A 14,819-nucleotide genomic window follows, 5' to 3' on the forward strand; every position below is an offset into this window, starting at 1 on the left:
TCTTAAGTACCTTATCTGCTGTTTCTTTTTTTTTTTTTTAATTTTTACTTTTCAGTTGCCCTCTGACTCCTTTTCAGACCTGCATTTATATAGACTCCCTTGCTCTTTACAATGTTTGGTTTGTGTAGTGACTTCAACACTGTCTTAGATCTAGGATCACACAAATGCTCTTGCGGTTTCGTGGTCACCACTGAAGATTGCGGTATGTGGTGGGCTGAGATATTTTTGCCAATAGGTGGAATACAGCTGGTTTTCATTTGAGAGGAAACCTAACAAGGCTAATACACTGTCACAATAATTCAGCAGAAAACACTGAAGTTTAAAATGTTCTCCCATATTTTCCCAGCGTATATGTGTGACTCAAACACTTTGGAGAAGAAGAACACAGAAGTGTGTATACAATGCATGCATATTAATATGCATATACTTATTTTTGATGTGAAGGATAAAAATTTTCCAAATTCCCCTGCATGCTGGGAAAAAGCTAGATTTTCTGAGTGTGAGAATGGGAAGATGAGAAGGAAGGAGATGATTGAGTGGTGAAAGTACAATGGAACATTCCTCTCTGCCCCTCTGCAGGTTGCCAAAAGCTCCAAAGTGGACAAGGCAAAGCGGATCTGAATTCAGAACAAAGAAGAACAGAAACATTATCATCTTGTTCATACTTATGGAGGGCCAAACATATTATCAATGTGATAAATGGTTGTCTTGGCCCCTATTCCAACAGAAGGTTGCTTGAATATTAAGAATATAGAGCTGTAAACTTATCTGCACCTCACTTAGAGAAAGACAGATCAACCATGACCATAGATGCACTCTGCAAAGGTCTTGAGTTTTATCTATAAATAACCAATTGCCAAAATGGTTTGCAAAAGCTTGCTACGCTGGACGATAGGCTGTAGTTTGAAGATCCCCGAGTTGAGTAGGTAAAGTCCTGATCTGGGAACAGTACAGGAAAATCAGTGTGAGAGACAGAGAATAAGCAAGATAGACAAGTACGATAACATTTGTGATCCTTCTGTGTTGGGGGACTGAAGCAGTATCACTGCATGGTGCTGGACAGACTTACAGATGCTTTTGGGGCTAGCTTGCCATCTTAAACGCAGAGCTGCTTTCTTCACTGTGATATTGTTGATGAAGATTGTCCCCACAGCCTAGTCTGAATTTTAATTTCAATTTTTTTAATTGGCAATTTATCATGGTGAAAAATGTCCTCAATTCACAAAGACAGAGAAAAACTATTACACAAATGAATGCCCAAGCATGGTACTAGCTTACCTCACATTAGATGGAAGCGAGTTTTACAAGCAGACTGACACATTTCTTTGTAACAGTCTAGTATAACTGTCATTTGATTTTACCCATAAAAATCCTTGTATAAAACCAACAACTAAGGAAATCATGTTCTGGGTTTGAATTTCATAAAAACAGAATTGCACTTTTGATACAACTGCTCTTTTTATGATGTCTGTGAATAATTCTCCATTTAGATTTCAAATTACAGCCCTATGCAATTTTTAAGAAAGCCACCTTAAAATCTCCTTGGAATAGTCAGAAACAGACTATTACCTGTATGTAGTCTATAACTTGCTGGTGTCTTTGTTTGGCTGCAGCGACTTCACTGTCTGAAATTGCTTCCCTTAGGGATTGCTGGGTTTTCAGAGAGTCCAGCTCTATGACAGCAGAAAGGCGGCAATACAGGCTTATAAATTTTTCCTTGTAACAGCAAAAATGAACTGTGAAAAGACCAAGTGCAAAGGAAACACTGTTATGTTCTCGTTATGAAATATGAAATTCTTAGCTTTCAGAACACAAATTTTATTAAATATAATTACTAACTCTCTGGATGGGTTACTTTAAGCTAGAAATAAATAATACAGGCTCTAATTCTCCTCTCATTTACACTGGATTTACTCTGTAACTTCACCGATTTCAAGAGAGTCACTCCTAATTTATATCTAAGTGAAGGTATAATCAGGTCCTTAGTATGCAACTCCAGAGGCTATTTTGCCCTTGATAGCTTTAATAAGAAAGGCTGTTTCTGAGGCTTTTATAGCTCATCATTTCTTTTATCAAGACAGTAGTGACATGACTGGAAAATGGAACTCGTCTGTTATTTTTTTTAATTGTTTCAAAAGGAAAGTGTCATTTTGAAGAATGATAACTTTCTCTTCAGCTAGGCTAGCTTAAATCAGTAACTTAAATGTAAACGACTCAGCAGTAAAAGCATTTCAGTGATACCACAGTTTGGGTGAAACAATTAAAACTCTTAGGTGTTATCACACATCATCCTCTGAACTCTCATGCGGAAGGGTAACACAGAAAGTTCAGAAATGACCTCTTTGTGTAATTTGACTTTGGAGTAGCACAGAGCTATCTGAGCTATCTCTAAAAGAGGTAACTAGATAACAGAGACAGAAACGCTACAGTGCCATGGAGCTTCACAAATGTTAAGTTACCTGGCCTCTTAAACCTACATTCTTCCAGAACCTGCAATTGCTCAGGCAAAATTTACCAGTTATCTCTGCGAACTGCAGTACAGACATACCAAAACGTGCTGAGGGAGAAGTAGTTTTCAGAAATACTTCCCCATTCATTGGTGCTTCAATAAATGCAAGCATACAGCGTGATCTTGTTATAGCAGCGAATGCCAGTTGGCTTACTACTGCTACTTTTCTGGATTGTGGCATGATATTTTTCAGGGTGTTTCAAGTGTAAATTGCATATATTCTTCTTATCATAAATATTAAAACAGAAATTAAAAAGTGTCACATATCTACTTATCCCTTGCAAACAACATGGTAAGACTAACTGTGAAGACTTTCTCAAACTAAGAAATCCAATCACAGAAACATCATTAGCATAACAATAAAGGCCTAATCTGAATGTAGAAATCCCACAAAAAAAGAGTGAAAGAAAGAATTCTACCTTCTGGTTTCCCAATGATGCCTAGATATTGCAGGGATCTAGTCTGAATAGTGTGTGGTCTTACAGTATATATGCCATATGTGGTGGACTCTTGAGTGAATTACAGCCGCGGTTTCAGCTTCAGTGCTGAAGTTTCTAGCCTTTGTGGTTTTAAGTCAGACCCTTTAATGTTACTTTAACAAATGTTACTTCAACATAGTCTTTTGTGGTTATGCAATTATATAGTTGGTAGCCACCAGCTAATGGGGAATGGAAGCTTCTAATATTTGAGATGTGAATCACAGTCACTTTATAGAACATCAGGGATACATATATAATAAGTCATATAGAAATGTCATCTGCCTTTTGCCAGATGATTGCTTACTTAAAAAAAAAACCCTCAAAAGTAAAATTCAGCTTTCCCTACTGTTCTCTCCACCATGAACTGCTTTCCCACTGCAGCAACATTGCTAAACAGAGAGGTCTGCACCCAGAACGCCTTTTGAGAGATTATCTGCTGCATGTTTATCTGCACCACATCATCCCATTCAGTGTCTATTGCTTCATCAGCCTGATGCAAACTATGTCCCAGAAGTGAGCATGACTCCTGCCCCTGGCCTGTGTACCACATAACGAGAGTTAAACAGTCTGCAAAACCTCTAGTGCGGAGATTAATTTCACCAGAGATGCATATGCTTCGTGCATTAATTTGCACAGTGAATGCAGCAGTCACCTCTCATATGAAGAAATGATATGCTCAATACACAGAGTCTAACTGTAGACTTCAGGGTTGTGTGTCAAGAAGGTAGTAAGTCTGGCTTTAGGGCACTACAGCCATGGCCATATGACCCAAAGCACTGAACTAACTCTTCTAGTTCAATTACGTTAATTTTCTTTTGAAGGGGTAACTTTTCCTTGTCAGACTACACCAGCTCATGTATTGTCTGTCTGTACTACTCATAATTTTATGGCAGTTTAGCTGTCATCTGTCCTCCCACAACCAGCATAAAAACCTAAAGTTGTCACAGGCACCACTTTGTGTGCTCTGGCTGATGTGGCATGAACACAACCGTATATTCCTGCCGGATCCAAATGAAATTTGTGCTGCTGGATGATGGTAGGTCACAGATCTATTGTGATTGCAGAGATGTAGTCTTGGTAAGACCCTCCATTAACATCTAATCATCATTCTCCTACGTTAGTGACTCTTAACAGCACTTAGCAATGATATATAGAAAATAGGATGGTGCTGGTAATGGTGTCACATGAACACCTGAGATACCACTGAGATACCACTGAGGACACAGTTGCCACTAGAGACCTATTCTGTAGTGGCTCCTTGTGTACTGACTCCATCAATTTTGCCTCATATCTTTCTCTCTTCTCCAAGGCAGAGGAAAGAAAGATACCCAGTTTTACAGGCCAGAAGGAAACAGAGGAGACTAATGTGTAAGGCTCAGCAGTCCCCACACTTACAATATTCTTTCTGAAAAGAACTATTAAGTCTTTATGAGCTGCTTTTATGTGGAAACTTTCTTTTCTCTGTGGACCAAAGAAGAAATGAGAAATAAAGGACCTTGAAGCGAAAGCATCTTATGCCTTCTGTGAGACAGCTGGAAGACTCTGTTTTGGGGAATTCTTACCCAGTCAACAATGCAGTGGAACAAGAGGGCTGAATCTGCTATAGCACAGGATGTGCTCCCTAAAGAAATAGGTTCAAGTCCAGTGCTTTGGCATTTTTCACAGTAACGGGCTTTTCCTGCACCACAGCAATAGGACTGAGTCTCCTGCATTCCTCATTCCTCCTGCAGAAGGAAAAAGATGACCCTCACGCGGGAAACTCCACTCAGACCTTTCACAAAGTTGTGAGGGAGTCAGACCTTGAGTAGGACTATCTGCAATCAGGAACTGCAAAAATTCTCCTCTACGAAACTGGTGATTATTCTTGTGACAGTTTAGAGGGATGGTTTTTTGCATATTCTTTCACACTCCAACCTTGCTATGTTGTGTGTAACTTTTTGGTTCTGTTTTTTAAAGAACATCATCTTCCAAATAAACTTATAGACACATACTGGATAACTGTGGGCTTTGCTCTATGCTTTGCATTTCAATAACGATTGCTACAGTATATGCTTTAAGCGCTCTGCTCCCTCTATAACTTGTACACAGTTACAGGTAGTGTTGTTGCCAAAGCCATCATGTGATTTATTGACTCTCCACTGGGACAAGGGGGAAAACAGATACAACTTTGTGATTTTATTATAAGGAGACTGGGTTAATATTTCTAGGTGAAGCAAGCTACTATACCGAGTTCAAACATCTGAAGAGGGAGGTTAAGAAATCCTGAGTGTGGGGTGTAAGGATTATTCTGTCCTGGGGCAGTGCAGACGTCGTCTGAGGCGGGGAGCAGGAGAAGAAAGGAGACATTGTGACCCAGTTCCAACACCTCCTGTGTATACAGACGGAAGTGCTTAGCCTGTAGAGGGACACGCGCGGGGGAAGAAATAGGAGAGAATTACAACATGGCACTTATATAAACAACACCCCAAATGATATAAAACATTAAAGAAAATTTGCACAACATCAAGCTCGGAATTTTTATAAAACATAAATATTTGGGGGGGGGGTAAATGTGGGTTCATGTCACTACATAAAATAAAGATTTAAAGCTGCAATGTTCCACATTAAAACAACACACACAGGCACAACCCCCCTGAAAACAACATTTATGTTTCTTATTAGGCAGAAAATGATCACATGCCATGTGCTTTTCAAGATTATGATTGCATAATTATGTGAAAACATGAAAATGGATTCAATTAAAAACCTTTAAGATTCAATTTAGGGTTGGTTAAGAGAAATATGCAGCTCTCCCTCAACACAGCACTGAAAAGGTTTAACAAGTGCTGCAGCAAGAGAAAATGGCACACACAGGAGTTGGCCTGAGGCTGCTGTAGAGCTGCTGTGTGCAGCACTGCGTTTTGCCCTGGGTATGCACCAGTGTCATTGTCCATGATTCTGTTTACCACAAAAATAATAAAAAAATAAATAAATCAGTTGAATTAAAAATTCAATTCATTAACGTAGAAGTTTGGTCCTGAGTCATCAAAGCATTTACAACTGTGTTTAACTGCAAGGTCATGTTTATGTCTATCTCTCATGCACAATAGATGGGCTTAAATGCTTGGCTGAACTGCAGCCTAAGGAACATACTGCACAGTGATTTAAATATTTTAGTCCCTAGCTCAAAAAAAAAAAGGGGGGGGGGCACAAAAGCTATAACCTCCAAGAAAATACACTAGCATAGAGACCTGTACAGAGCCCTATTGAATTAGAGTGACTGACCACAAGGCAGCACACCATCTGTCTTAATTTTGGATTTACTTGAGTCTTACTTGGCTCTTCCCAGGCTAGAAGGTGCAGCACTGATGGATTCCTTTTTAAAAGCAAAGCCTAAACCTTTCAAAATCAAGAAATGTAGACCCAGATTAATTTATTTTAAGGCTACATCTTTCTAGCTGCACAAACAGACCTTGAAGTGAATATAAAGATGATTTACTTCTACTTTAAGCCCTCTTTACCCTTGTAGACCAAAATAAAATGGAATTCATGTAAACAAGAAACAAACTCCTTAGCTTATTTTTTCATGGATCTTTCACATCATAGATTATCCTCCCTGACTCCTTTATTTATTCACATATGCATTTCTTGTACCTCAATGTAAAGCCAGAAGCCAGATACCTCTCCTCACCCACAGCAATCTGGAGGTCTGGAACTATGTGTTTTAGAAGTGCTACATTTATCTATGTGTAAAAGAATAGCAAAACGCTGTGTCTTCAGCCGGCCTTTCATACACCTTCAGTATTACTTCCAAAAGAACAGTCAATTGCCCTGCTTGTGTGGAAAAATACCTATTTTTCTTTGCCAGCTGGGTAAAGGTGCTCACAACTACTAGTTTCATGCAAAAGTGCTTATTTGCACCTGCTGAAGTTGCACAAATATGCTAACAGACGCAAAAATAGGAGGTAATTGAAAATTTGTCTCTTAATCCTTATATGTGCAAATATCCAGGAAGGTAACTGACTTATTGAAGATGTGTCGCCCCCCCCCCCCCCCCCCTTAGAATAATTGAATACAAAACTTCTCTGCTTTTCTTTTCTTGGAACCATAACATTTAATCCCCACTTGCAAGTTACACGGTTTGTAGCTTTTAGTTGTGTTCTTAAGAATCAGTTTTTAAGAAGGTGATAAATACCACAAAGGAAAATACCTGATGCAGAGGTAGATTGATCTGTTTAAGGAGAGCTTTCACTGCCATCTGGAGCTCATACAAGAACAATTGAGTAGGGCAGTCTGAAGTATGATCCATACTTTCCATAGATTCTGAGCCAGAAAGTGTTTGGATCCATTCCCACTCATCTCTGTATGTTGAGTCAAGTTAAAATTAGAAATATAACAAAAGTTCAGTGCACAAGCAGGAATTCAGTGTATGTGCATTTGGGATCTGTTGATAGTTTAATCCTCATATAGCAAAACATTCTAAATTTGTGCAATCCTGATTGTTTGTGGTTAAAAATCTAACTTTGAAAAGTTTAATTTTTCTAGCACATGTACATCAGGCTGAAGATTCCTTGCAAACCTCTGAAAGTCCAACAGCCTTTGAAATATTTCACTAAGGCTTCTCACTCCAGGTTTTCTTTTTCACATACTTCATTCCCTATCTACCACAATATTTTAAAAAGCATGCATTGGAAATGACAACAGTGACAATTAGCAGGAAGTTTAATTTCTGTGACAGACTCTTTTGTACTCACTGGAGCCAAAGAACTTCCTGGTTTGCTCGACATATACCCATTCTAGACCTGATAAACATGGGAATCATCTTTCAGGATCAAATCCTTAATTCACCCTGCCCAGTATTCAGTCTTGAAAAGCAGCCAGCACCAAACATTCAAGAAAAAAAAAGTACAGGAAACCTCACTACAAGATGGTTAATAAATGTGGTACAATTTGCTCCTAAATAAAGATCTGATCTTAAACTTCAAGAGTCAGAGATTGTTATAAACCCTGAAGCACTAGGCTTCATATTCCTTCCAAAATTTAGTTAGTATTAACTACTACATTCTGGATATCCTTGTTATCCATATAGATATCCAGTTCCTCTTTCCTCATCCAAAATTACCAGCTGGTTGCTGAAATGATGTGGGATTAAAAAGCTCCAGAAGAAAGCCAATAAAATGTGTTGCCCACTAGGCAAGGACTAGCAAGTGCAAATAAGTGCACTTGCCCAATAGATAAGGGAAGCAACAGAGAAAGGGGAAAATGGCTTTCCCAGAGCACAGCAGTTCAATGGCTGATAGCATTTGTCTGAATATGTGTTTTCAATTGCTGTATGTTTGCTGTGGATTAGAGCAAGAAACCAGATATCACAAAAGAGAATACAGAGAAAAATCACCACCATTCCATGGTCAGTGAAAATCAATAGGAAGGGTGACACTGAATTCACTGGAGGCTGAATCAGGGCTGCAGGCTATGGTCTTCCTAACAGATATATGGAAGATCATTACTGCTGTGCAGAATTTGAGTGACCACAGACTACTGTCCTTAGAAACCAAAGGGCTCATATGTTTGTGTTCTGGATAGGCCTTCAGATGGCTGGAAACACACAGGTGCACCTGTTTAGTTCAGCGCTGATCTGTGTGATGGTACGCACCTGAGCCAACTTTGCTGGCAACTACAGTTTTGCAATGGCAAAATTGCCTTAGCATTTACATTTCATCAGTTGTTTCAAACTTAAAACAAATGTTCTCTCTCTACATATGTATGTGTAAATATGTATGTATTCACTTACTTGGACACATTGCTGTTGTCTCGGATTTTAACATGACACAGGACATTAGGCAACTTCTGCAACACAAGAACTTTGATTTGATCCACAGAGCTGCAGAGTTTAAGGTAACCCAGATACAAGCCGGGAGGGAGGCGTTGCTGACTTCGTCTGTGATAGGAAAGTATGTCCTGTTTTAAGAGAAACAGTCCTACATAAAAATCTCTTTTTTTTTTCCACATAAGCGGAAGAGTTTGGGATCAAAAAGCATCAAATGTTTTTACAGCCGTCTTTTTTGTTTCAACAGTGTTCCCAATTTGCAAAGCATTTAAGCGCATGCTTAAGCATACAAATAATCTCTGGTAGTTTGGATGCACTTGGACAACTTTTTACTTAAAGCCATACACAGGTTCTCTAAGCTCTCCACGTCATGCAGGAATTGGCTCTAAAAAACTGAGGTTTCGATCTTCTACAACTGTAGTCTTTAAACTAGCTTAAATAACACCCACCTCTGCACTCCCGTCTGATCATTTCAGCAGTGAGCTGGGTCAGGGAACTGATTCAGCTGAAAAACAACTCAGGAAAAGGAGCAGTCATTTTTCAGCCAGAGCAGTTCCCTGGTTCACATTTGGTGCGTAGCTACACAGATGTAGCAGAGCAACACTGGGAAAAAGCTATCGCCTGGGCTGCAAAAGCCAGTACTGTCACTGAAGAAATGCATGTGGAGTCACAGCCTACATCTCTCAAAAACCTGTTCTGTATCGCCTGCTGTCACCAGCATGATCTCTATGAGCATGGGGGTTGGTGGTTTGCAAAGTTTTCTGAACTGGCTGTGTTTTCTGAACAAATGGCTGTGTTTTCTGAACAAACATCTTTATCGACAAATAGAGCTTAGAAGGAATTAATAAAGATGGCGTATTTGCTGAAGCCAAGAGACATTTTTAAGGCTATGTATAGCAGTCCCCCAGAACTACCCTAAAAATGATGTCTGCTGCCATCCTGAGAAATGTGTGCTTCTGCAATGGGTGAGGATTAAGACACCTGGCCTTATGCCTTTACTCTTGGAACCATCAAATTATCTGCCAGTGCTATGCTTGGCTCTGACCAATGCAATTAGACCCTCATTTTCACAAGCGCTTCACGAACAAAATACCCATTCGATGATTAAACAAGTAATACAAGAAAGGGTGGGCATTAGATAGGAATGTGTAAACCATTAGGGGAACATTTTTTCCACTAGGATCTCTGTGGAAATCTGATCAGGCCTGTATTTTGGGTTTCCTAATATAAAACTTTTGCCCAGATTGACATATTTCTACACCTTTAACACATTTTAATACATTAAATCTAACATAGATCAGGTAAGTTTTATTGTCTTTTGGAAATTTTTTAATGTTTCTAAAACCTGGTAATGTATATTTTGATTGCCTGTCAGTTTGCAGGATGAAAAGCACAGTCTCTGCCCAAGAAAGTGCCTCTAATTAAAAAATTAACCACAGCAGTCATCGTCTAGTTGAGGTTACTAAAGAAGGGACTAAGACAATGATTTGTCTTGTAGTATTTTGGGTAACTATGCAACTGAGTTTTAGAGAAATTGGCTACTGACATTTTGTGAGAAATAGGTTGCTGTTAGCTACAGAAAACATGTATTAATCTTTATGTGAACTATCGACATCTAACATGAGTTTACAGATACCCTGATTCTTGAAGGGCTGAAAACCCATGGCTCTCAATGATGTTAACTGAACTGACTATGCAAAGCAACTTCCAAGATCAATCCTTACCTTGGTATTTTGCTAATTGTGAAGTCTAGGGGCACGTTCTACAGAAATTAAGGAGGGTTACGGTCAGTAAAGAATCCTTTGGCAACTATACCAGGCTCCAAGGAACTCTGAACCCCACAGAACAAGTTTATTAAGTAGAACAGTAAAGTTTTAAACCTAGATTTAGTGTTCAAGGTTGGATGGAAAAATCTTATGGAGTGTAGAAATTGTAAGTGTCTGTATAGGTGCTTAAGAAGATCCCAGAGAATTTTAAAGGTTTTTATATCCCTTGCCACAGAATTCTATAGCATGGTTTCCCGAAACTGATAGAAACTGTACTATTCTCTGCTAGGACTTTGAAGTAATTCCTTTAGAATCTCATGGATATTTTACATATTAAGGATCTGATCCCAGACCCACTGGAAGTAATATAAGTCTTTGCTTTCAATGGGAGCCTTGCCATTAATTTTATTGGGCACTGGATTAAGGCCTAAAATTCTACAAGACTCTTCCAAAAATCAGGGCTCTGGCACAGGCTTTACAAAAGCAAATAACATACAGCAAGAGAAGCAAAGCACTACCTGGATTGTTATAAGCAAGATGTCTAATGCTGTTGGCTCCTCTGGAGTTGAAAGGGATTTCCTCTGGCTTTGTAGTTTGGATACCTGCATCCATTTGCCATTAAAAAATGAATAAAGACTCTCCACTTCTCTTATAGTAACTATTAGCATATTGCCATGTCGATCCTTGATTGGCTCATAAAAAACTCTGCCTAAGTTGTGAGTTCCCAGCAAATTCTAGAAAACAAGCAAATTATAAAATGAAAGTTATTTATCACATATCAGGAGAGTGGCATTTTTTGAAACGTTGTGCCCCCTGACAGCAGTCCTATTGACTTCAATAAAAACTAGACACACGATGTTTCTCAAACCCTTGCCCTCCAGTCATATCATTCGGTGGCAAAAGGAAAAGTTTCTCCCTAGGTTGTGTTTGTGGATTGAATTGTGGATCCTCCAATGTATTTGGTCCAGCAGCATTTAGTGCAACATTTAGTGGAGAACATCAGAAAGACTATACAACCCAATGCCTTTGTAAAAGGAAACACTGCAAAGTAACTTACTTATTTGGACAGAACTTCCTATTTTTGCCCAGTTATGTAAAGATAAAGGGTGCAATTTTCAAAAGCACTCAGTGTTGGTCTAGTGGTGATTCCTTTGGTATCAATGAAGCCCTTCTGATTTGAACTTACTGAAGAGCTAGGTGCTTATCTTAACCTCCCCATAACCAAATGTCAGAGATGATATAAAATTCTTCCTCTATCCCCAAATCATTCATATTGGACACTTCAAATGTTTTCTGTTAGGGTTATTAATCTCCTTTTTCTGTTCTCTGATTTAAAATTATTCAGATTATTTTCAGCAACAAAAGCAAGAGGCCCTCATATCTGTGTTGAATGTAAATAATTCTGAAGCTAAACTGTGGGGTGGTTTGTGAAGGAACACAGAGGAATTTGAAGAGACGCGGACCCTTTTCCTTTTACTTCAGATACCAAGAATGTGCTAGACAAAACCGGCAGAAACTAACAAACTACCAGGGCAAAGCTCTCCAGGAAAATATGTGAGGATTAAAGAAAAGTAATTTTAAAAGACTCCACATAAAATACATATTTTGGTCAAAATCCCTTTCCTCACACAGTAAGGCATCTGCTTATAGGTGCAAACACACTAAATCCAGTGACCAGCCACTGAAGAGATTCCCAGATGTCTTAAAGAAAAATGCCTAACATTTAAAATATGCTCATTACTTTGCGACTTTTCAAGAGATCTACAGTAAACTGGATAGGGATGGGGGTAGTTTAAAATGAAAACTTGAATTCACAATGTAGCACATTTTATGTTTAGGCAAGTGCTGTACATTAACTTAATGACATTGTAAACGGATAGATTATCCTGAATTTATTTATCTGTACTTAGCAGGCAATATTTACTTATAAACTGTATTATTAAATTGTTTATAAACTCTAGGTAGTCAGCACAGTGACTGCCCTTTATGTGGCATAACTTAGCTATTTTAGCTTTATGTGTCCCTCTCCAGGGCATACTGTTGATGTTTATATAGCACCTCCCCTCTTCTTTTTTTAACTGTTCTGCCTTTTGAGGTTAGCCTCCATAACTGGTTAACATGGGGTGTTCTGAGTACACATTTTGTATTAATCCATGTGTCCACAGGTGGGACAAATCGTTGCAGGTAGATGTTAGCCATCTAGTTCTCATAATAATCACTGCAACATATGAATGTGCCTAGGTGAAAACAAACAGTTCTTTACTGTCACTGACTGTATATTCTGAATGACATTCCAGCACAGAGAATGGGGGTACCTACTAATATGAGTATGTGACTAATTCATATACTAAAAAAGTTTTGTGTCTGCTTAACTTGGCACCACATCACTTGTGTTTTGTTTGCTTTCGTTGTCTAGTGGTAACAACAGGCAAAATTACAGTCCCTGTTGTCTCTGAATCTACTGATCTAGTCCCTTAGCAGCTATGTTGTCACTGATCTTTTCCATTCTGTCCTAAATTCCTGTGGAGTCAGTCTATTAACTGCCTCAATAAAATGTATTAAACCGTATAAACTTTACTGAGATCCTTCCATTGGTGGATCCCATTAGGCCACACACCGTTAGAGGCTGGCAGATCGGTGACAATCCCTGTGTTCATCAGGGGACCAAGCTAACAGAACAAATGTTAAGGACAATAAATTTGCCAGAAATTCAACAGAGCAATATACCACATGGACACATTTGCTATATCTCTGTGCTTCAAGCTCTGCTCTTAACATCTCTGGTAGCAAATAATAACACAATGTACTAGGAATCTTGGTTATCTTGAAGTGCAGTCCGTGCATACTAGCAATGCTCTGTTAAAGGCAATCTGCGCAGAGGGAATGAAACTGAGCTAATCAGAGGAATACGTGCTACCTAAGCTGAGCTAACCACACCAGAGGGAACATTCAGCAGATATAGTTAAAACTTTCTCTAGTGACAGCTCAAAGGACTGACAAGCAGCTGCTGCTTAATACAGGTGGTCCTCCAATAAAGGTACAGCAGACTGGCATTCCATATATTTCGGGATACTTTGGGGAAATCAGTCAAGACAGGTGGTTGTCCAGGAAGGCTACTCTCCTGTACAGTGTGCTTTGCCAAAAGATGTAAAGCAAACCCCACATGGATATTCTTAATAATGGCCACAAAGTATCTGGCTCTCATAGCTGCTATAAAACCTAGCTTATTGCATTGACTGGCAATAACAAGAGGGATAGCTGTGTGGCTAATACATGAGCCAAGCAATATGAAGATCTTCATTAATTCCATGACTTTACCATAGATTTTTCTGGGAAGCTTTGGTGACTTCATTCAAACAAAAAGTAGGAGAAAGTGAGGCATGGATATACTTTTTCTGTAAGAATCATCTTTTTGAAAATGTATTTTCCCACAGAGGTAAATATTTTGTTATCATGAAACCCATTCTTCAAAAGCTGTACAATAAATGTCAAAATGTTCTGCTGAAGAAAGTGTAATTACTGTTTGCATAACAAACAGTGGACCAAGACACAGAAGGATTAAGTGGCCTGTACAGTACCACTCAGGTTGTATCTGTAGCACAGGTTGGAACGGAAGCATCCTGAGTCACTGCTATGCCTTAACAGCATGATATGAATAGTGCATGAGTGCTGCTGTCCCTACCACTGTGCTGAGGGGTCAGCACAAGATCTATGCACCACTTAATCTCTCTTAGTCTCTCTTTTTAAGGGTCTAAATAGGTTCTGTGCACAAAGGTACATTTCACCTTAAAAATTTTGGCAGCTTAATTAAGAATGTCATGAAAGATTCATTTTTATTTCCCCGCTGACAATCCACAACAGCATAGCCATCCTGTTTGTCAAACAGTGTAGTTCTGCCCCAGAAGCTGTACTTGAGCAGTTTGTAAGCCATGGGTGAATCAAGAGTACTATTCTGGCAACTTCAGCAGTCTACTTGTCCTTGCTGTCGGGAACAGAAGCTACCTACTGCTGCAGGTTCCCACATAGCACAAGGGAGTGCTAAATCTTACCCAGAGTTCAAATGCTTCATTAATATATTAATAATGAATAATGAATAGGCCTTCTAAGAGGCTTTTGAGCAGCAAATATTAGGATTATAACTCTTGAATTCCCAGTCTGCAAACCCACAGGCTTATCTGTGGTCATTATTTATTGGTTCATATCTGTTTGTTTCTTCATCTGCCACTATTGTTTCTTTCCTTTCTTTTTCCTACTCTTTA

At 39.0% G+C, this 14,819-nt stretch overlaps 1 protein-coding gene across 1 annotated transcript in view; it reads right to left on the reverse strand.

Annotated features, from left to right (window-relative positions):
• ANKFN1 (ankyrin repeat and fibronectin type III domain containing 1) overlaps positions 1-14,819 on the reverse strand; it is a 68,939-nt gene that overhangs the window by 4,900 nt on the left and 49,220 nt on the right. Inside the window, exons 12-16 of the mRNA XM_072881259.1 lie at positions 11,079-11,294; positions 8,759-8,925; positions 7,178-7,328; positions 5,215-5,383; positions 1,570-1,736 (exon numbers count right to left, since the gene is read on the reverse strand). Of these exons, the coding sequence (XP_072737360.1) occupies positions 1,570-1,736; positions 5,215-5,383; positions 7,178-7,328; positions 8,759-8,925; positions 11,079-11,294 (870 nt within the window). The remainder of the gene's footprint in view (positions 1-1,569; positions 1,737-5,214; positions 5,384-7,177; positions 7,329-8,758; positions 8,926-11,078; positions 11,295-14,819) is intronic.

Source organism: Ciconia boyciana, chromosome 16 (assembly GCF_034638445.1).
Source record: "Ciconia boyciana chromosome 16, ASM3463844v1, whole genome shotgun sequence".
NCBI lineage: Eukaryota > Metazoa > Chordata > Aves > Ciconiiformes > Ciconiidae > Ciconia > Ciconia boyciana.